The sequence below is a fragment of the Manihot esculenta genome, chromosome 5 (assembly GCF_001659605.2).
Source record: "Manihot esculenta cultivar AM560-2 chromosome 5, M.esculenta_v8, whole genome shotgun sequence".
Taxonomy (NCBI): Eukaryota; Viridiplantae; Streptophyta; class Magnoliopsida; order Malpighiales; family Euphorbiaceae; genus Manihot; species Manihot esculenta.
Genome location: NC_035165.2, coordinates 1643013 through 1665635, shown reverse-complemented (window position 1 = coordinate 1665635; position 22623 = coordinate 1643013). Strand labels below are relative to the sequence as shown.

The 22623-nt window shown below is 32.6% G+C and overlaps 5 protein-coding genes across 7 annotated transcripts; 4 read left to right on the top strand and 1 right to left on the bottom strand.

Moving 5' to 3' along the window:
• Positions 1-3112: 3112 nt before the first annotated feature.
• On the top strand, positions 3113-7636 carry LOC110615270 (probable protein S-acyltransferase 12). Of its 3 annotated transcripts, none has more exons than XR_002487932.2 (8): positions 3113-3495; positions 3572-3821; positions 4516-4607; positions 5414-5557; positions 5638-5723; positions 6023-6088; positions 7047-7169; positions 7250-7636. XR_002487932.2 is itself a non-coding variant. In XM_021757062.2 (8 exons), exons 1-7 carry the CDS (start codon positions 3307-3309, stop codon positions 7161-7163), a joined length of 927 nt encoding a protein of 308 aa, XP_021612754.1. In that variant the 5' UTR covers positions 3114-3306; the 3' UTR covers positions 7164-7169; positions 7250-7636. The 3 variants fall into 3 exon arrangements, 1 of the variants encoding a protein (XP_021612754.1); XR_006350734.1 differs by having other exon boundaries at positions 3114-3495; positions 5414-5540; positions 5619-5723; XM_021757062.2 differs by having other exon boundaries at positions 3114-3495; positions 5414-5540.
• A 526-nt stretch (positions 7637-8162) lies between these two features.
• Positions 8163-9469, bottom strand: LOC110615271. Its single transcript, XM_021757064.2, has 2 exons — positions 9207-9469; positions 8163-9109 (listed from the first exon to the last, which is right to left on the bottom strand). The coding sequence occupies exons 1-2, from the start codon at positions 9288-9290 to the stop codon at positions 8756-8758; spliced, it is 438 nt and encodes a 145-aa protein (XP_021612756.1). The 5' UTR covers positions 9291-9469; the 3' UTR covers positions 8163-8755.
• A 2305-nt stretch (positions 9470-11774) lies between these two features.
• On the top strand, positions 11775-16039 carry LOC110615269 (CBL-interacting serine/threonine-protein kinase 9). The gene is made up of 15 exons (XM_021757061.2): positions 11775-12192; positions 12390-12452; positions 12709-12780; positions 12892-12999; positions 13135-13218; positions 13498-13551; positions 13638-13763; positions 13841-13930; positions 14083-14205; positions 14348-14455; positions 14736-14852; positions 14952-15008; positions 15279-15353; positions 15510-15580; positions 15675-16039. The coding sequence occupies exons 1-15, from the start codon at positions 12010-12012 to the stop codon at positions 15679-15681; spliced, it is 1338 nt and encodes a 445-aa protein (XP_021612753.1). The 5' UTR covers positions 11775-12009; the 3' UTR covers positions 15682-16039.
• Positions 16040-18814: 2775 nt separating this feature from the next.
• On the top strand, positions 18815-21161 carry LOC110616085 (3-ketoacyl-CoA synthase 1). The gene has a single exon (XM_021758402.2). It carries the CDS (start codon positions 19302-19304, stop codon positions 20889-20891), a length of 1590 nt encoding a protein of 529 aa, XP_021614094.1. The 5' UTR covers positions 18815-19301; the 3' UTR covers positions 20892-21161.
• Positions 21162-21565: 404 nt separating this feature from the next.
• LOC110616087 lies at positions 21566-22359 on the top strand. Its single transcript, XM_021758407.2, has one exon. It carries the CDS (start codon positions 21688-21690, stop codon positions 22132-22134), a length of 447 nt encoding a protein of 148 aa, XP_021614099.1. The 5' UTR covers positions 21566-21687; the 3' UTR covers positions 22135-22359.
• The last annotated feature ends 264 nt before the right edge of the window (positions 22360-22623 follow it).

Sequence of the window (22623 nt, the reverse complement as noted above, 5' to 3'; positions counted from 1 at the left end):
ATCAAAAGCTAAAACTTTCGAAATTAAATTATTTTAGTTTATTTGTTAAAATAACCGTTAATCAATTTATTTTACCTTTAATTAAAAGAATAAATAATACAAATGTTTTTTTGAGGGAAATGCGTTGTTTTATTAATTTAGATCAGCTAACAAAACAACATTTAGAAAGTTGGGTGGAACACCTCTCCACGCACCAACAGAAACAGGATTTCTAGTAGCCTGAGCTAAGCAATGGGCAGCCGAATTAGCTGTTCTTGGAACTGCAGCAACTCCACAATTACCACGCCAAGACCTTACAAGAGTTTTGATATCATTAATAACAGCACCGAAAGACGTTAAATCCAGCAAAAAAGCAGACTCAATCGCATGAACAACATCCAAAGAATCACCTTCACAGCACACATGTGTCCAACCTTCAGCTTGAATCCAACTAAGAGCTTCTTTGAAAGCAATAGCTTCAGCCACTCTAGGAGAGAAGAGACCAACAATTCGGCTATTCCTAGCAGCTACGAACCTGCCATGTTCATCCCGAGCAACAAATGCCACACCTGTAAACGCGTCATCCACGTTCGTAGCAGCATCAATAAATAATACAAATGTTTAAATATATAAGGATTAAATGATATATATAATTAAAATTATATAAATTAAATAATATAAATATTTATAAATATTAAAAAAATTATTTTATAAATTATAAAATATTTTAATTAAATAATTTTTGAATAGAATAAATTAATATTTTTAAATTTAAAAACTGAATGATAATTTTATTTTTTTATTTATTTAAAATTAATAAAAATTATATAAATACCCTTATAAAATTTTCAAAAAATTCAGGGCATGACTCCATGCCCGTAAGTGGATCCGTCATTGACATTATTGGTTGTTGTTGTCAATTCTGGATAGTGTTATTGCTTTCAATCTACATTTGACGAATCTAGCCGTAAATCGATGGGATAGTTTAATTATGAATTGGGTGGTTTGATTATATAGAGTTGAAAAAGTTTATTTCAGTTTGAATTGGCTACTGGATTTTTCTTATACTCAGTAGCAGATACAAAAATTGAAGTTTGGGTCTAATTTTATTTTTTTAATCAAATTTTTAATTTCATAAAAATTTTATCCATTTAAATATTAAAAACAAAATTTTCAAGTTAAATTTAAATTAATTAAAAAATATTATAAATTAAATTAATTTATCCATTTTAGTTTTTTTTTTTTTATATAATTTGAATAACTTAACCCGTTAACCACTGTTTAATTTTATCTACATTTGAGATTTTTAAAAAACAAATTAGCTCATAACTTATTAAATTTATTTTTTTAAATTTAAAAAATTTAAAATTTATTTAAATAATCTAACATAAAATAAACATAATTATCGCTTCTTAATAAAAAATAATTATATAAAAATAAATTAAATAATACGTGAATAAATTATCTTATAAATATTTTAAAGAGCTGTTGAAAAAACAAATGTTTATCACTTTTTATATTTATATTCTAATCTTAAAATTTTAGATAATAAAATCATTTTTTTCACATTAGCCCACATTAATCAATTTTGACAAACAAAATTTATAGTTTACCTATTATTATAATACATAAGGTTATTTCTTAAAAAATATATTGCATAAAAAATTCAAAATGTTTATTTTAATTTATATTTATATTCAAAACTTTAAATTTTAGATAATAAAATTAATTTTTTTTAATTTATAATAATTATAATTAAGAAAATTAAATTGAATCTAAAAAATTAATAGCAAATTATAATATACTCCCTAAATTTTTATTTAATTAATAAAATAGTTTTTAAAATATATATTTTTATTTTAATAATCTTCATTTTTGTTAATTCCATTCTTTACTTTCTCTTTTTCATTTGTATACACATATCGCAATTCTCTTTTTAGCATGTGTAAAGTTTAATAAAAATTTAAATATAAAAAAATATAATATAAAATATATAATATTTAATTTTATTTTATTTTATTAATATAAAATATATTTTTTTATTGAATCAGTCAATAAATTAATATATATTACAAATTTACTTATTATATAAGTAAGTAAAATAAAAATATTAAATATTTTAAATAATTTATAAGATAGTTTTTATAAAACTTATAAAAAAAAACTTTACATGCTAAAATCTGTGATATTTTATTTTATTTCATATTATTAAAATAAAATATAATTTTTCATAAGTGCATAATGTATAATGATAAGTATAAATGTTTAATGAAATATTTTAATATATAATATTTATACGTGATATTTTATGTAATAAAAATTTAATTATAATAATTATTTATTTAATATTATGTTTGATAAATATAAAATAAATATATTCTTAATATAAAATTTAAATTGAAAGACTATATATTTATTAATATAAAATTTTAGAGACTATATTATAATTTATAATTAACTTTTTCAGGTTCGATTTAGTTCTCTTAATTATAATCGCGATAAATTAAAAAAAATTTAATTTTATCATTCAAAATTTAAAGTTTTAAATATAAATATGAATTAATATAAACATTTTATATTTTTTTAACCAATAGAATAATCTTTGTTTTTTTTAACTAATAGAATAATCTTTAGTCATGTTATGTGAACTATAAATTTTTTAATTAAAATTAATTAAGATAAATAGGTAAAATTGAAGAAAATGTGAAAAAAATGATTTTATTGTTTAAAATTTTAAAGTTAGGATATAAATATAAAAAAAGGTATGTGTTTGAATTTTTTTTAAATAAATCTATTTAAAAAAAATGAATAAAATAATTAAAGTTAAAATCTTGAAATTTAAAAATAAATTTTTGGATCAAAGAAAGAATATAGAAATTTGGTTGTTATTGCAAAATATTTTATTTATGAGAGAATTATTATTAAATTTTTAAATTTATATATTTTTTTTAAAATAAAAATTAAAAAAATAAAATTTAAAATCTCTTAAATCTCCTGTGATATAATTACTCACCAGCTTACTAAAGCCGTGATTGTTTTAAAAAAAATTTAATAGTTCGTTTCTCTGTCAATTTAATGAAATTACAGTCTTCATTCTTAAAATTATTTTAAATTAGAGATAAAAGTATCGATTGAGCCTGTACCAAGCCCCAAAGCCAGATATTAGAATAACTTAATCAATCCGCTTCCTTCCGAATCCCCAACCAGCGAAAAACTAGAGCACCAAAGCTGGCTTCAGGCATCTGGAAACGCCTATTCCCACCGCGAACCAGAAGACCTGCCCCGATAATCCCCGATTTCAGGTTAAATCGCAGCTTTATTCCGGGAATGGATATCAACGTATTCAAATTATGCTCTGGTCTCAAAGTTCTCGGCTACTTGATGATACTTCTCGTCGTCGGCATAATTGCCGTCTCCTACTACGCGGTTGTGGTTATTACTTGGGGCCCGAAGTTGTTTCGGGGCGGTTTCCACTCTTGCTTGGCCATGTTGATGGTTATAGTGTTTCATATTCTGGTAATTTTAACTCTTCAATTGCAATTGCACTTTACCTTTATTCTTGTTTGCTTAAGAAACACAATTCAAATTGCAGCTTGTACTGTTGTTATGGTGCTATTTTAAAGTAGTATTCAAGGACCCTGGTTCAGTCCCTGAGAACTGGAGGCCAATGCGGTTGGAGGAGAATTTGGAGGGAGGTAGCTGTATCCATGAGTCGGATTATGGAGCAACTGAGAATTTGGGTTCTACATGGTCTGCGTCTGATGGGTTGGACAGGAAAGATGTGGGCTATTGCAATCACTGCAAGAACGGCAAGCCTCCACGTTGCCATCATTGCTCTGTTTGTAAGCCAGCTTATAATCATTGTTTACAGCTAGTTGTTTTTTTTTCCCCATTAATTTCTATCGTGCATTTTTTCATAAAATTTTACCAGTTCTTATTTTAATTCTTTAAGTAACACTTCTAACGTTGTATTGGGCATTTATGATAGTTTTAATTTTTATTTACTCCAGTAGTATATATTGAATTTTTTTTTTTTAAGTTCAGAAATACTGCTTTTATCATTTCTTTTGATCTCTTTTATGTTTTCCATAGTTGCTCATTTATGGAATTTTCCCCCTTATTAGTTCAAGGGAAGTAGATGCGAAGTTTAGCTTCTACGAAATTTTGCTTTTTAGACTTTCTGAAGTTGATTGTATATTAAACATGTGATTTGTGTTATTGTTATAGTGAAGATTTGTTTGTCTATTTTTCACCTTTAGGTTCTTTCATAAATCACTTTCATCTACTCTTTAGTCTTTACCCCATTGGAACTCTGGTGCTGGCCTTAGCTGCATACAATCAAGATAGAAAGTAGGTAAATAAAGGGTGAAGGAGAGGTTTCTGAATTTACCAAATTCACAAGCTTTTATTGACATTTGTAAGATTTACTAAATTTGGTTGTTTTGTCCATATAGTGAAAGCATAGATTGTTGTGGATGGGTTAAAATGATAAGCATAAGGTGCTGAATTTTTTTTTCTTTTAAATAATTTTTGCAGGCCAAAGATGTGTTCTGAAGATGGATCACCATTGTGTTTGGGTGGTCAATTGTGTTGGAGCTCGTAACTACAAGTTTTTTCTTCTTTTCTTGGTAATGCCTCGTTACCTTGTTTTTCCACTTAAATGAATTACTTGTGGATAAAATGAAAGAAATAGGTCCAGGTTTGATCTTCAATTTCCATGTCAAGTTTTGGAGAGGAGAGAGAGGGGGGGGGGGGTGTTGGAGATCTGAGACCTATGCATCTTTTGATTTGATAATGGTGGAAAATTACATAAGAAATTAAGATCTTCATTGAAAATGATAGGTGTGAATTCTATTTGACTCTTGGCAGAATGACGTGTGATTGTCCTTGGAATATACACGTAGTGGCCTAGCGCGATTTTATCTAAAGACTCCAAAGGTTAAATGTATGTGTAGATCTTCGAACTTAATCCCACTTCCATGCTGAAAGTTTTGATGATGTCATTAAACCTCTTTTAAAATTCTTTAGAAGTCTTATTGTAAGTTCACAGAAGAAATTGTACTCCTTGGTGTGAAGTTCTGGAAAGCCCTTTGACATTTAGTACTTTAATGAAGTCAATAGATAATATGCATTGCGAACAATTGTTTATGGATAAAATTGACTGAAACTTGATGATGCTAAATATTAATAAAATGCTTTTATGGCCAAATTGCTAAAAAAAGAATAAAAAAAATTAACCAATGTGTACTTGCAATTTTTTTTTACCTTTTTAACTTGTCAAATTCAGCTACTTTGAGAAATCAGTTGCACTTTTTTCCCTTATTCTGAAGGTGGGGGTTGGAGTTTGCATTTGTATGTTTCTTCCTTTTTTAATTCCCTGTCTTTATTCTGACCTTCTCTTTTTCTTTTTTCTTTTTTTATATATTTCTTGAAGCTGTACACATTTTTGGAGACAACAATGAATACTCTAGTATTATTGCCTAGTTTTATCAAGTTCTTTGATGAAGCCAAAAATCATTCCAGCTCCCCTGCCAATCTAGCAGTAACATTTTTGGCTTTTGGTAAAGTACCTGCCCAGGTTAATATTTTTCATTATGTGTATTAGTTTTGTATTCTCATTGTTCCCTTGTTTCTTACAGATTGTGTACCTTGATGCAGTTCTTAATTTGGCTTTTTCCCTCAGTCTTCTATGTTTCGTATGTATGCATGCATCTCTTCTATCAAGCAACACAACATCTATAGAGGTAAAAAAAGAAATAGTTGTTCTTTACATGCCTAAAAGTTTATTATGTCTGTTAGTTGTGTTGCATGAGGCCTGAGGCATTAGCATGTAGAAGTTGGCTTAACTTGTTCCTGTTAATAGGAGTGTACATGACACTGGCAATTACTTGGGTAGAAACAGCTAATATGTTGTAGCTAGCATCATAGGGTATTTGACTGTAGTTTCTATTAAGTGCATGATTCATTATCCTGGATGTACAAGTGAGTTTAGCATGTAGTTAAGTAATTGCTGTGTATGACATTCTTGAACACATTGTTTCAGGTTTATGAGAAGAAAGGAGTAGCTAGGTGGAAGTATGACTTAGGCAGGAAGCAGAATTTTGAACAGGTGGCATTCATCTTTAGTTTTTTTTTTCCTTTTTCTTTTATTCATATTATATGATATAAGAATCTCTATCATCTCTCAGATATTAAATGCATTCTATAGATTCTTTGTTGTCTTTTAAATATGCAACTAGTTTATGAATAATTGCCATCTATGAGATTATACTGGTTGATTATACCTAGGAGTTGTTGATATTCAAGTGCAAGAATAGGAAGATCTTGCTTCCATGCAGGAAAAACTAAAGTTGCATTGCATTTGCAAAACTTAAAAGTATGAAATGGTTGAAATTGACACTTGGCCTTCTTCTTCCTGCATTTATTTATTTGATTTGTGGTATACTGCCTTTTGAGTGCCTAAACTTTATGTTTGTATTAGAATGTGGGACTTCTTTCCTTTTCTTATTGTGCAGTTCAGTGAATTGGGAAAAAAATTGCAATTGAATGCATGTCTCAATGGACACATGGACTCTTTTAATTAAATGATTGTAAGAAGATTACTATGGAAAAAAATATTAGAAATCATGGTGAAAAAACAGATTTCTATTTGTCAATGTCTGAAATATGTTTTTTTTTCCTTTTTTTTTAAAAAAAAAAAACTAAGAGAGTCCACATATTTTCTAACATGGCAAATAGAGTGTTTTTTATTATTTTAATTCATCTCCGTATTTTCATATAAAGATATTAAATTGCAGTTTTTTCCCTTGCACATTTGATCAATCAAAGAAAAAAGGAGAAGAATTTCAAGTATTCATATAGGGGCATTTAGGCACAAAATGTCTGTATCCTTTTTGGACTTGCTTGTGATCTCTTTTTAGGTATAACTTTTAAATTTTATATTCACAGACATCATGTAGTAAAATGGTTACTTGATTTTCAATGAACTCTTATGATCAATTTGAAGCCATTCTTCCTTCTATGTGTGGTGTCATGCTCTTATGGTAGCAGTTATATTTTTGTTTTAGGTTTTTGGCACAAAGAAGGCATTGTGGTTTGTTCCACTGTTCTCCAAGGATGATTTAGACAGTATACCTGCTCTTCATGGCCTAGATTTCCCAACACGCTCTGATGTTGAGGCTTGAGGCTTGGTGAGCTTGCAAACCTTCTTAATTTCCACATTTTCTAGCCATGGGTCGTTAACATATTCTTTTACATTTTGGTGTCAAAGGTTCTCTGAATCTGCTGGATTCATGTATTTTCAAGGCATTGAATGTGAAAGAAAGCGTTGGAAATTTTTGATGTAGAAGCTTTGTAAAATGGGGATGCCAACAGAAGACAAATGTGTGAATTATCAAAAGAAAGCTTGCTTTATCAGATGACAGTAACTGATTTCTCAATTATTTCATTGACATGACATTGCAAAATTTACTTGTATACTCTTTTCCTTTTGGATGAATGTAACTAATGAATGAATTTGTGGCGTCATCAAACTGTGTGTCCTCTTTCTTAACCTATCTCCAATGTCCAAAGATTCATCTCGATTCCTGAGTATGATTGAAAGACTCCATTCATTTATCTTATCAAAATGAAGTATATCTGTTATCGTTTTGCTTGACGGGTCATTTTTTTCCAATAAATAAATTAATTCCATCATTTGTTGCGTGGTTGGAGAGACCTTGTTACTGATCGCCATTTGTGTCGCTATTATACTGGCAGTGGAATTGATAGATGCTTTTCCATGGGGATCCTTGAACTTCATTTTGTTGAGTAGTTCTCCATTTTAGGAGATTAATGGCGATATTTTCATGCTCAGCCAGGCAGTAGAAGCAAATTTATGTGGCCTTGGGTGAACAATGCGTAGCCGCGCGCAATAGCGTCGGTGACAATATTGGCAGGTCTTTCTCTTGTCGCCGGAGAGGGGAGGGGCAAGGATCAGGTAGTTAATCTTCTCAAAACCAAGGCTTCTTGAAATTAAATGGCTTTGCTGCGAGAAATTACCGAATATTAGTCGTCTTCTCTCGGCTGTGGGATGGAATTCGCTAAATAATGGAATTGGAGACTTTTTTTTTTTTTAATTAAAAAAAAGATGCAGATTCTCAATGTTACAGTTGCTAAAGGATGCCCACTTTGGATTCTCTATCTGTCTTCATTGGTATTGTGTGGTCAGATGTGCAAATTACCTGCAAGCCTATGTATGCAATGGGAGGGACAAGCAAGCATATTAAAAAATAATCCTGGAAATGGATAGGCAGGGCAGTGGGTGAACACTGTGCAGGCCACTGGATAGGGACATAAACAATAACAAAAATACAAACTGGGGAAGGCAACATTCTTGACTTAACAGTTAACACACATCATCCCCTCTACTTTAATTACTATTATCACCATTTAAAACAACACAAGTTGGCACGAATCATGCATGCTTCAACAAAAATAAAAATTAATGCAAATTGCTAGGATTTTCAAACTAGTTTGTTTATCCGATAATCATATTGCACGTATGCCTGTACCCACTAATCAAAACTTCAACATTTCTTTGCTAATTGATACTGTATCCAATCAAACCAAATTAACCAAATTAATTTTAAGCCTAAAATGAATGCTTTATAGAAGATGAGCAAAGCACCAGCATTTCAAGCAAACCCTGATAAGAGTGAGTTGATATGACATAGCAACAGCTTAACAATACGAGGAAGGTTCAGGTTCAGGAACCCAAATCGATTGACACTGGAATTTATTTCAAGTATTTCTCTAAATCATCTAAAGAACTGACAGGTTGACTTCTTTTTGAGTTGCCGTCTTCCGAATTACAGATTTCTGAGACCAAAAGAGCCGCTGAAATGATCATCGGCGTAACAAGCAGAATCAGACCTAAGGGCACCATCCATAGCTGACTATTTGTAAGATGATACTCGTACTCCCAGTAACCCAGTATTAGCCCTCCTGAAAGGCTCACCATAAATGACCACAAACAAGGCATGCACGCCTTCACAATCTTCATTGGTTCTTCATGATCCTTAGTCTCACAGTATTCTTCATTTTCCTTGTATCTTCCCATCAACCAAAACCCAATTCTTGGTATTTTTCCCTGAAAATTTCAAGAATACGAGGAAGAAAACAACAAGAATGAATTACTGTACACAACCATAGCCAAACTACATATAAAGAACGTGAAGAATACACACCTGCCTTGAAGAAGAACCAGAGATGTGCTGTTGGAGCTTAAAATGGTGAGAGAGAGAGAGAGAGCTGTGGTGTAGAAAAGACATAAAACCTAAAAATATTAGACTTTGAGTTCCACAAATCAGGGTACTTATCCAAGGAAATTAACTAAACTTGTTTTAGCTACCCACCAGACGTGCCTTTTTATCAAATATGTTAATTATTAAATGAAAGATATATATATAAAGAAGAGAATATTTACGTATAAGCTTATGACACAGATGATTGACGTAGATATCTGGGGTAGAATTCACATGTTTTTCAACTCATGTATGTAACTAGTTGTTTTGACGAGTAGATTGTTTGTTTCCAAGAAAAAGTCGGTTTCTTGCTCTCAGCAGTTTCATAATCAGAAAGGAAAATGCCCACAGAAAACTTTTAAGTAGCTTGTGCTTTCCAATTTACTCGAGGTAGGTCTTAAGTAATATCCTTTTTCTTCCTCTGTGAGAAGGACAGAGAGAGATACGTTTGTTTCTTTTCTTCTTAATTACCACATGTTCAGCTATTCGCTTAATGACAATCATTATTTCTTTTTAATCACATTCTTTATTGAGATTCATCTGTAATCTTTTTAAGAAAAAAAAAACTACATGTTTTATAATTTATTTATTTTGAAATTAAACATATGAAAAGAGTTTATAACTCTTGCACTTTTATTTAGGGAAAAAAGTTTATTGTCTAATTACAGTAGCTAAGACATTATTTGTATGGGCAATTATACAAAGATTGAGATTATACATTAAAAGAAATTAAAGAAAACAGCCGGCCTGGAACCGGTGGCACCTCAGCTAGGTACATATGGGGTTTAGGGTTAATGTATATATATATAAGAGATATTGGAAAAATAGCATGCTAGTGGTAGTAATAAAATCAATAAAATTTGATTTAAAATATATTAATTATTATTAAAATATGAGCAAAAATTTAAAAAAATCATTAATGTTTAATTTAATTATTATTAATATGTTAAACTAGATAATTTTTTTGATAAAAAACAAGATAAAAATTAAATATCCTACTTGACTTTATTTGACATGCCTCCATGATTAAATAAATGGTATGGTTTTTATTAAACTTAAAAATTTAAATTTTTGTATTTAATTAGACAACAACTAAAAAGATAATAAATTTTATATTTTCAAGTTATAATTTATCTATAAATATTATTAAAAATTTAAATAAAATTAAATAAATAAAAAAGAATATAAGTATATTTATCATAATTAAAATAAGAAGATACTTCTAGTTAATATTTCCAAATTGTTATATCGTATGCACATATAATAATAAATTTATTTAAATGGCTTCTTGTCATTAAACTAAAAGGGTATTTTTAATTATTTTAAAATTATTATATTATATAGTTTTTTTTTGAAATGAAAAAAATATTTTATTATATAGTTAAAAATTATAATTGCGTCGAACATGATATAATATAAATAAAAAATAGAATAAATATATTCAAATTAGTATACCTTATTAATGGAATCACAAATATATTATGGTTAGTATACTTTATTAATGGCAATTTCATCACTAGTAAATATATGAAATTTATCATTTTTATTTCATGGAAATATGTGAAATACGTCCTCTTTATTTCTGGAAAATTCTCTTATTTTTACGAGTGTGAGAGCCTGTGGGGGGTTCTAGAACTTTTCCTTATTAATTCTTCTCTTAAATTTCTTCGATGCAAATGGGGGTACGTGTCAAACAGGGAAAAGAAGGGTCCCAGACAAGTTGAGCAATTACACCAGATATTCCATTTTTTTTTTTTTGGACTTTCTCAATTATGATATTTTTTTTGTGTGCAATTATTGATTACTTCTACTTGCATTATGATCGTGAGGAATATCTCTTCCCAATTTCATTTCTTTATTTTGCCTTCTTATGTTTAATGACCAAACTGGACATTACCTCTTTTTAGTTCCTTTCATCCAAAATTATTTTTCAAAATTGATAATTTTTTTAAAATTATGAAATTGATTATTTAAGCTATTTATTTTTTTTTAAAAATATATGAATTAGTTTATTTTTATTCTTAATTATTTATTTTTTCATAAAAATTATAAAAAATTAAATGATTGTAATAATTGTGATTTTAAATTATATTGATTAAATAATTATATTTTACATTTTTAGGAACAAATGATATAAATAATATATTTAATTAAAAAATAATTAACTAAAATAATTTTTTAGCATAATTGACATCGATTGAAATTTAAATTCATATTTGGATGTGATAGAATTACGAATAAATTTAAATAATTTAAATTTATATTTGGATAGAATTACGAATAAATTTATATTTGGATGTGGTGATTTCACTTACTCCATTTTTTTTTTTTTAAGAAATAATAAAAAGGTAGAATTCGATGCAGAGGGATAATTACGTAAACTTCGCATTATTGTACGAATTATTTTTTGTCGGAAACGGGCATTTATCGAACCTGTGGATGACCATGTTTGTTAAGTGGGACCCACATCATCCTGTGGGCTCCACATCCTTCTCCTTCTTCTTTCCCTGTGCTCCCCTTAACTCTGAAGCCTTCCCCACTTCTTCATCTCCATATCCTACACTCTCCCCTCTGCAATTCACAGAAAAAGTTTCATACTTTATATACTCAATCCAAATTCAATCGCACACGGGCATAGATACCGGTCATACCAACACTGGTATTGCGAGGAGGAAACCTACAGGCTGAAATTAGAGCCATACTCACTGAACCCTTTCCTTTTATCGGATTGCAAGCCGAGGACAGAATGAGCGTGAAGGTGCCTTCAAAGCAGACCAGCACTCGCGTAGGTAAGTACGAACTTGGGAGGACCTTAGGTGAGGGCACTTTCGCTAAGGTCAAGTTTGCCAAGAATGTGGAAACCGGCGATAGTGTCGCCATTAAAATCCTTGATCGTGAGCAAGTCCTTCGTCTCAAGATGGTCGAGCAGGTTGGTCTGGATAAACGTAAACATATATGTCTTTGTTTATATAGTGAAAAAAATTATCATATGTATTTGTTTATATAGTGAAAAAATAATCATATTTTTTAGTTTAGAAATGTGATATTCATAGACATATTACTTTATTATTTATTTAATTTTAGTTGTGTGTCAATGTTGTTTAATTATTATTATTATTTTGCCAGTTGAAAAGAGAAATATCAACAATGAAGTTGATCAAACATCCAAATGTCATCAAAATCTACGAGGTATAAATTATTTTCGTGCTATTTCAACGTAAAACATTAAGAATCAGATATGCAAGTTGCTGGGGAGTACAAGTTTTTTTTTTTAATACTGTATATGATATTAATGAAAATGGAAAATGATTTTCATGCAGTTTGAATTCTGATTTTCCAGATTTTACAACTATTGTTTATGCATGTTGACTGCTTCTTGAGTGAAAATTTTGACATATATATTTTAATTCATATGTGTGACTCCACTGGTGTTCTATATCCCAAGGTTATGGCCAGCAAACGAAAGATCTACATTGTTCTTGAGTTTGTTGATGGAGGGGAGCTCTTTGACAAAATTGTAAGGAAACTAGTTGTTTGTGCATTAGCAGCCGTACGAGGAAATTTTCTTGTGTGTTTATTTGTAACTAATTAGCATTCTGATAAGAAACATTTGGCTTTTTGATTCCAGGCCACTCAGGGGAGACTTAAAGAGGATGAAGCCAGGAGATATTTCCACCAGCTCATCAATGCTGTGGATTACTGTCACAGTAGAGGAGTATCCCATAGAGATTTGAAGGTTTAGTAAACTTCTATTCCTGGATTCACTGGGTTGACGACTCTGTACAGATAATTCTTTGGATTTTCACATTTTATTGACTATGGGTATTAGTTATCGTCAAGTTAACTGCTACTCTGCAATTTTTATTTGCAGCCTGAGAACCTTCTCCTTGATTCACTTGGTGTTCTTAAAGTTTCAGATTTTGGACTGAGTGCAGTATTGTCGAATCAAATACGGGTAAGAATTGTTGATTATCACATATATGCTGAAGGTTAATGCAATAAAACTGTAGCATTCTGCTATATGGGTTAATATAATAAATGGGTGAGTTGATTGCTTGTTTGCATCATTAAGGTTTATGTAAAGAAAGTAAGAGTGGCATTTCTTTGCCTTCAGTAAGCATGTGCACCATATATGGCCTTTCTTTGAGATTTGAAATGGATTATTCATATGATAAACCATCTTTATGTCATGTGAAACAGAGGCTTACCTTACTAACATTCTTCCTATAAATAGGGGGATGGGCTGCTTCATACTGCATGCGGAACCCCAAACTATGTTGCCCCTGAGGTATATATCTATGACTTGATAGATATAAGATTCCATAATGCGCCAACTTATGCATCATCTGTGGCATATAACACTTCCCTTTCCAGGTTCTCAAAGACAAAGGTTATGATGGTACAGGCTCCGATGTTTGGTCTTGTGGGGTCATTTTATTTGTTCTTATGGCTGGATACCTTCCTTTTGACGAGCCAAGCTTTATGGGTCTGTATGGAAAGGTAAATAGAACTAGGATTTTGTTCACCTTTTCCTCTTGTTATTACATGAAATAATTCTTCTCAAAAAACAAATTCAGATTTGCAGTGCTGACTTCACATTTCCATCATGGTTCTCTTCTGGTGCAAGGAAACTGATAAAGCGCATTCTTGATCCCAACCCTGTTACAGTGAGTTCCAGAACCCATCCTTGTTATACTGCTTTTGATTTCCGACACTTGTTATCACGAATGCACTTAGAAAATGAGCATATGGAACATCTAATGTGATGCTTTCTTAATGTATGCGTATTATGTTAAATTGATTATTGTTTTTGATGCAGCGGATAACCATACCAGAAATGTTAGAAGATGAATGGTTCAAAAAAGGATACAAGCCTCCTCAGTTTCAGCAGGAAGATGATGTAAATCTTGATGATGTTGATGCCGCTTTTGATGACTCAAAGGTAAGAATTATAGTCACTATTCTAATTTTCCACTTAGCCAAGATGATTATATAAAATATTGTGATTTCATATGCGGGAGTGAATTGATAAATGCACATTGAAAACATTCACCAGCTTTTTCCTTTCCAAAAAAATGTTGCAGGAGCATCTAGTAACAGAAAGGAAAGGGAAACCTGTCTCAATGAATGCTTTTGAGCTTATTTCTAAAACCCAGGGATTTAGCCTCGAAAATTTGTTTGCGAAGCAGGCGGTATGTATAACTTTATTTTTCTTTTTTCATTGTCATTGTTGGTTTAGTTGCTCTTGAGGCCATGGTTTGGTGTGCAATGGTGGCATCTGAGGAATGATCAGTTAATGTGTCTTGAAACTTCCTTATTGTTGCATGGGTAGTGCTATCAACCTTATTTTGTCAGCTTGGATAGAGTCTTCCTTTAAAATTGTGGAAAATATGTTCTCCATTGCTAATATTTATTTATTTTTCTTTATCTGCGTCTTTCTTTCTTTTTTTTGGCTGTATCTCTTCACTTTAGGGTATTGTGAAGCGAGAAACTCGTTTTGCTTCTCATAGCCCCGCGAAAGAAATTATGTCTAAAATTGAGGAAGCTGCTAAGCCTCTGGGTTTTAATGTTGATAAGCGAAACTACAAGGTAATAACTTAGAGTTTCCATGTCCCACCCAAAACTTGCAGACTTTAAAATTAAACGTTTATTTTAATTTGTTTGACTTAATTTATGGAAACATTGCAGATGAAGTTGAAAGGTGATAAAAATGGGAGGAAGGGTCAGCTCTCTGTTTCCACTGAGGTAATGAGTTAATCCATGATAGATGCAAGCCTTCTGACTTCCTTTAAAATGACGTGCCAATGACATTTTAAGGAATGATGAATAATTTTCCATATTTAGTAATGTTCATCCAAAGGAAAAAAAGGTCAGAAATCATAGTAGAATATATGTGCATTATGCTATGGTGCTGCATATTGTAATTTCACATTTGGACAACTTCAAACCACAAGCTGATGTTTATAGCACCCTTATCCATTCACAGTTTGTAACTGAAATACTTTTGGATTTCAGGTGTTTGAGGTGGCACCATCATTGCACATGGTGGAGCTCCGGAAAGTTGGCGGTGATACACTGGAGTTTCACAAGGCACGTCAACATTATCATTTTGGATTCCTTCCCAAGATCCATTTTGACATGAAGATTAATACAATTGATTTTTGCTATTCCATGCTGCATTTCCTCAGTCATCATTCAATAGCATGGTTGACTGATTTTGAATCTCTTTCTCTTATCATATTGCAGTTTTATAAAACTTTCTCGTCAGGGTTAAAAGATATAGTCTGGAAATCTGAAGGAACCATAGAAGGACTGAAGTAATCTCTCTCTCTCTCTCTCCCTCCCTCCCTTCCCTTCCCCCAATGCTTTCGTGGGCAGCACATTTAATTGAAAAACAATTTTCTCGTGCAGGTCCTAATAGGAACTGCCGCATTGGGTCCATTAATTTATTCGCAGTTATTTACTTATTTTAGCTTTACATGGGCGTTCATGAATCTGCAAATTGGGTGCGATGCAAGCAAGTTGGTTGGAAGAAATGAGCGTTAAGTGGGCCTGCTTCCTCCAACACATTCTCGTCCAACCATTTTTTCCCTCTCCTATTAAATTCTTGAACTAAATCCACCATGTTTTGTCAACAGCAGACAGTGATGTAATAGGAGAATCCTCCATTTTGGCCTTTAAGAGGTATTAGCTAGCTTTTGTAATTTTTTTTCTTTCTTACAAACCTTACCCAAATATTGGTGTTAAATTAAGATTGCGCTGGATTTACCTTTTCAGAGTCCATTCTCTAATGTAATAATGTAGGTGCGTGTTCTGGAAGAATAAGAAGAAGAAAGCATTATAAGTAAAATATAATTCCTTAATCGTTTATTAGTTGGATGTATAAATATCCTGATGCTGATGCACCTAACAATTATCTTATGGGGGAAATTAATAGGGTCATGTAGACTGAAAACAGGTCGGGGGATAGCTTATGGGCCTCAAATATTCCTATCAGCTATTTGGACTGTCCACCCAATTAAGTAGGCTCCATTTCGAACCCACTTAACTATTTAAGTACTAACAACTAACACGGTTGCTGTCTATCAATTTGTTCTTGGCTCTCTTCTTTGTTATGATTGAAATTTAATATTATTAAATTAGATAACATTTCCTCTTAATAAATATTTAAAATATTGCTTTTACATTTGGTATAAATAAGGAGTTTTTTTTTTTTTTTTTTTTTTAACCGGCCTATGCTACATGCTAAAGAAAATAGTACGTAAAAATATGTAATGACCTTTAAAAAGATTAATATCACATCAATTTAAATAAATACAAACAGAAATATTTATTTAAAATAATTTCTCTATGTAATATGATTAATGAGGAACTCATTCCCGTTACGCCATGTTGATAAATGAATTGTCAAAAATGCAATTATGCAGAAGCATCCATTAACGGCTAACTGCCAACTTCTTTTTCTTTTAATTACAAAATTCTCAATTTATTAGTTAGTTGAAACACCTGCTTTCCTTTCTCCCAATTCATCCAACCAAAATGATTGAATTCTGTGGCTTTTTTTATTTTTTTTACCAATCGTATTCAATTCATTTTCTTTATATTTTTTATCCTACCGTTAGTTCATGAGTATAGTAGTACGTACTTGGAATTCATCTATCTAACTAAAACATGCTTAAATTTCTCATAACTCTTTTTCATGGCGAAATTGACAGGATCTCCTTTTTTTTTTTTTATGGTTATAAATGTTTTATATATCCTTATCAATCATTAGTGGTCATTAAAATGAAAGATTTTGAATATGCATGATAATTATGAAAAATACGTATAACTATATCATTATCAACTGATAATGAAGAAGACCATTCTCTTGATTTCTTTAATTTGGCTAATGTTATTAGCATAATTAAGCATATTCTTGTAATGCTGGAGAGTGTAACCCCTTCGCCTTCCACAGCTTGCATACTATCGGTTCAACTAAACCTTGTTTGTCGATGTTTTGCATCCTAGTCAGCCTTTCATGCCATGATTTGTCGGTGGTCGTGACAATCCAGGTCGTGCGGTTGGTTCTTTGGAGGCTCTGGTTGGGTTGAGCTATAAGGGTTTGGGTTGTATCTTTTGGTTTTTGTTGAACCTTGTAGTTTTTAGACCCTCCAGAGGCCTTGCAACGTAAAATTTGCAGTTAAAAAAAAATTAAGCACATTCTTTTTTAAAAAAAAAACACATTCATCTCTTTTTCTTTTTCTTTTTGTTTATTTAGATAGTTAATGGTGAGATTAGATTTTGCTCACTGGGTGGTATAACCCTTTCTTTTAAAAACCATGCTCCACAGGTTCTATCAATGGAAGCAATCTCAACCTTATTTGTTTTTCCCATCTAAAATCCTCTTCATACTACTAGAACTGAAGTGATCCAACTATTTCATATTTTACACGTCTAATCCTGCAGATCTCAACCATTCATGGTTTTCCTTTGCTCTACCTCCACTACTGAAAGTATTATGTACTTATTCTACTTGACAAATGCCATTTTCTTCACTTGGTAGCGTATTACCTCCTCCATCAATGGCGAGACAAGATTTAAAATTCCATTCCATTCACATCATTACTCTTTCTAAAATTGTTGTTATTTTCTCCCCCGTTGCCTTTTTTTTTTTTTTACTTTCGTGGGTTCTTTGGTATCAATTTTGTTCAATCATTTATTGCACATGCCTCCCATGATGTATGGGATCTCGATGATACAAATTTCAACTATCAAAGTTCTCCAATTGATGGGTGCCAAAAGACGGTTATTTATGTAAATATATAGTAATATTTTTTTTTACCAACCTGTAATATATGTATTGTATGCGCCATTTAATAAATATTTTGATATATTTATTAATTTCAAGGTGAGGTTGCATGTCATGTGTTATTAATGTTTACGCTGTATGTTTTATTAATTAAATTGGAAAGCATGTGTTATTAATTAATGTATATGGAGTATTTGTATTGAATTTTTTTAACTTGACGTATAATTTGTAAATATATAAATTTATATCCCGCAATAACAAGCGGACAATGATATAGTAGAAAATAAAAGAGGATAATTGAATTGGAATTTATGAGGCCGATAATATATAATTTGTTAGGGTTAAGAATCAAGTCTTTCAATCCTTTTTTAATGATTATCTTTTCAAGAGTCTTATAAAATATTTTTAGCATTGTCAAAATATATATATAAAAAAAGGATTTTCTTTGCCTAAAAATCAATCTACACGTGGCTAAAAGACAACACTAGCATTTGTCTTCTTCTGGCAAATTGGCAATGGCGTGGTGAGTTGAGTTTAACGGTTCCTTTATTTGACAAAAATTCATTAATTGTTCCACGACAGCTACTCACCTAAAATCCACCGGCCTTCTTTGAATTCCCCATGAGCCCCTTTCTCTTCTATTTACATTTCGTCATTTCCCAACCACGGTCCATGAAAATGCCACGTGGAACCATTACTGTGAAACAATGTTTGTAGTCTTGTGCATATATCAGCAGTGCTCCTGGTTGAAACTTGAAAGAAAACTCACATTCTCACATGACCCAATAGATCAGTTGTCCTCGATTCCATCAAATACAACAGTATACCACCTTTTTTTTTTTTCTAGGTTACCAAACAGTCGTGGGAATTATTTTGACCATAATGGAGTAATATCCTAAATCTGTAGTCCCATGGTGGTTGAGCAATCCATCTATTCTGGGAACTAACTCACCATAAATGCAAGACTCTTATTCCAGCTTTCTTGCAGTTAATGTAATAGCCTTTCCAGTGGTACAGCTCCTCCAATCTTGAGGTTTAAACCCATCTCTATTCGTGTTTATCTTACCAACCAACTGTCATCTACTTTTAGGCGTGTAGGCCAGGTTTTGCTTTCATTTGGCATTTCCCGGATTTTTAATTAGATTGGGTATGTAGCTCATCGTCTTGTGTTTATAAATTAACGATTATACCCGTCTTCTTCTTTCAAGCAAGCAACCAGAAAAAAACCCTCGCAGAGCTCTACAAGAATGGATTGCATAGAGATGGATAATGAGAGATTGATGGCGGAGATGGATTTTAAAGACTCTTCCTCTGCCGTCATTAGAATCCGTCGACGTTTACCTGACTTCTTACAGTCCGTCAAACTCAAATATGTAAAATTGGGTTATGGCTACTCATGTAACCCTGCTACTATACTCATGTTTCTCATAATTTTCCCTTTGTCCATAGCCACGCTTGTTCAATTCACTGGTCTTCAACTAGAGCTGGTTTACGAGATATGGACGACTAGGACTCTGAAACTTCATGAGATCGACGCCGCCACCAGACTTGCCGGTTCTGCGTTATTATTCATTCTTCTTGGAGTCTATTGGGCCAAGCGGTCGACACCCATCTATCTGGTGGATTTTGCATGTTACAAACCGGAAGATGAACGGAAGATGTCAGTTGAAGCTTTCTTGAAAATGACGGAAGATAGTGGCTCGTTTGACGAAGAAACTGTTCAATTCCAGAGGCGGATATCGACGCGGTCGGGTCTAGGAGATGAAACTTACATATCAAGAGGAATAACGTCCACCCCACCTAATTTGTGCATGAAGGAAGCTCGGGCGGAAGCCGAGTCAGTCATGTTCGGGGCACTGAATTCTCTTTTCGACAAAACTGGAGTTAAACCGAGAGATATTGACATTCTCATTGTGAACTGCAGCTTGTTTAACCCAACTCCATCTCTGTCCTCCATGATAGTGAACCACTTCAAGCTTAGAACAAACATTAAGAGTTACAATCTTGGAGGAATGGGATGCAGTGCGGGGCTTATCTCTATAGACTTGGCTAAAGACCTTCTGAAAGCAAATCCCAACGCTTATGCAGTTGTGGTAAGTACAGAAAATATAACACTAAATTGGTATTTTGGCAAGGAGAGGTCAATGTTACTTCCCAACTGCATATTCCGTATGGGTGGAGCTGCCATTCTTCTCTCCAACAAGGGCCGAGACAAGGGCAGATCCAAGTACCAGCTGGTCCACACTGTTCGAACACACAAAGGGGCTGATGACAAAAGCTACCAATGCGTTTACCAAAGGGAAGATAATAAAGGAATTGTTGGGGTCTCATTAGCACGCGAATTAATGGCGGTAGCGGGAGATGCGTTGAAAACAAATATCACCACGCTGGGACCTCTGGTACTGCCTTTAAGCGAGCAATTTATGTTTTTTGTCACCCTTGTTAGAAAAAAGCTGTTGAAAGCGAAAGTGAAGCCCTATATACCAGATTTCAAGCTTGCTTTCGAGCATTTCTGTATACACGCTGGGGGTAGGGCTGTTCTAGACGAGTTGCAGAAGAATTTAGAGCTCAGTAATTGGCACATGGAGCCATCCAGAATGACTCTGCATAGATTCGGTAACACTTCGAGTAGCTCATTATGGTATGAACTGGCATATACTGAAGCCAAGGGTCGGGTCTCTGGTGGAGACAGAGTGTGGCAGATTGCTTTCGGGTCAGGTTTCAAATGCAACAGTGCAGTGTGGAAGGCGCTCAGGGCCATTCCTGCAGGCGAATCAAAGGGTAACCCATGGGCTGACTCCATTCACAGGTACCCAGTCAAGGTTCCTGTGGCTTAACTTTGTTGAATTCAACGAGGTGGCATTGTTTTATTACATGATTTGTATGGTAAAGTGGATGTAGTTCTTGCTTAGGAGGTCCTTTTTCTATTAATGCCCTCCCCAAGCAAGTTGTCATATGACAAAGAAGATTATATGATTGATTACAGTGAAGATCATGCATACTTGTGGTATTTGAAAATTAATTCAGAACAGAATAATAAATACTTAAGTGTAATTCTCTTTTTATTTACTTAAAACTATCCTTTTTTATTAATTTCAAAATTTATATGCTTAATCAAATAGAAAAGAAAGAAGCCAACCCAACTTACCAAGGCATTTTTTTTAAAGGATATTATATTTAATATTGTTAAAAAATAGTTTGTAAAAACCAATTTCATTATTTTGTTAATATTGCGACGAATTGTATTAAAAAAAATCTCAAATTAATGTTTAACTAAAAAAAAAATGCTACTCTTAACCGCTGAAAATAGTAGCTAACAAATTACAGGGTCTCCGAAAAGACGAGTGACTTATAGAAGAGAGGCAACCACAAGCCTAAAACAAGATAGAAAAACAACTGGCTTGGATTTCTGATGGTAATGTTTGATATCTGAGTTGGCTTGACAAGTGGCTCACTGGAGACTTTCCCCTTTCTAATCTGGAAAATTCTTATTTCTTCTCCCATAAATTCAAATTAGGATAGATTTTTATTTTGGATTCAGTAATTTTTTTTTTTATAATAATTTCTATTATTTTCTAATAAATAGATTCACATTGATAAAACCCTAGAATAAATTGTGAGCGACCGACAATCATGTGGGCTGTGCACCCCAATCCACCTGCGCCATCCTTTCCTCTCATTCCCAGACCCACCAAAGGATTCGTTTCCCTTGCGCTCTCCGCCACTTCTCAGCACTCTCGCCACCGCTCTTCCCCTAATCGAAAGAAGCAGCAGCAGCAGCATCGACGAATACAAAAGCACGAGGGAGAAAATGAAAAACAAAGAGGAGCAGCAACCAATCAGCTTAGTGGGTTAGATGTGCTTTGGGCTATGCAGAGAGCATCTGCTGAGAAAAACAGAGCAGCTATTGCTAGGAGTAAAAATAATCAGAAGAGGAAGGAATCGCTCTCTGCGGGCGGCCAGGGGGATGAGTACGCTGTCGATTATAGCAATGTCAGGCCTTTGAACATAAAGAACGAATGGGGTGATAAGTTGGACGAGTTGGAGCAGCGTCTTAAGGAACTTTCCGAAACCAGATGACGGAATTTTAGGCTCATCTTTCAATATCCCCACTTATTTTGGGAGGAAATAATTTTATGTTATGTTTGGTTTCTAAGAAAATTTAAGATTCATTTCTCATGTTGCCATTCGCTTTGAAAAACTTAATTTGTTTTGATGGAGAGAGATCTGCATAAAAATGGATCTGGTTAATGTGAAACAAGTTCCATTTAAATGGGTTATCATGTTCTGCTATCTTTCCATTTATTCAACTGTCAAAGCTCCGATCTTTATTCAGATTCTTGACTGCTTAATGACTCTTATGCCTTAATGGGAAAAGGAGAAATTTATCAGTAGACAAGGAAACTTGCTGTTTTCCAAGTTCAAATCCTTTGTTCACAGATCAACTTTTCCTATCCATAAAATTTGAATATACATTACAGGATCAGTGAAGGTGAAGCATTGCCAGCTACTTTTTAGGACAACTCCAATCTCTCAAGTAAAGTCATAGACGATAGCTTGCAAGGTTGC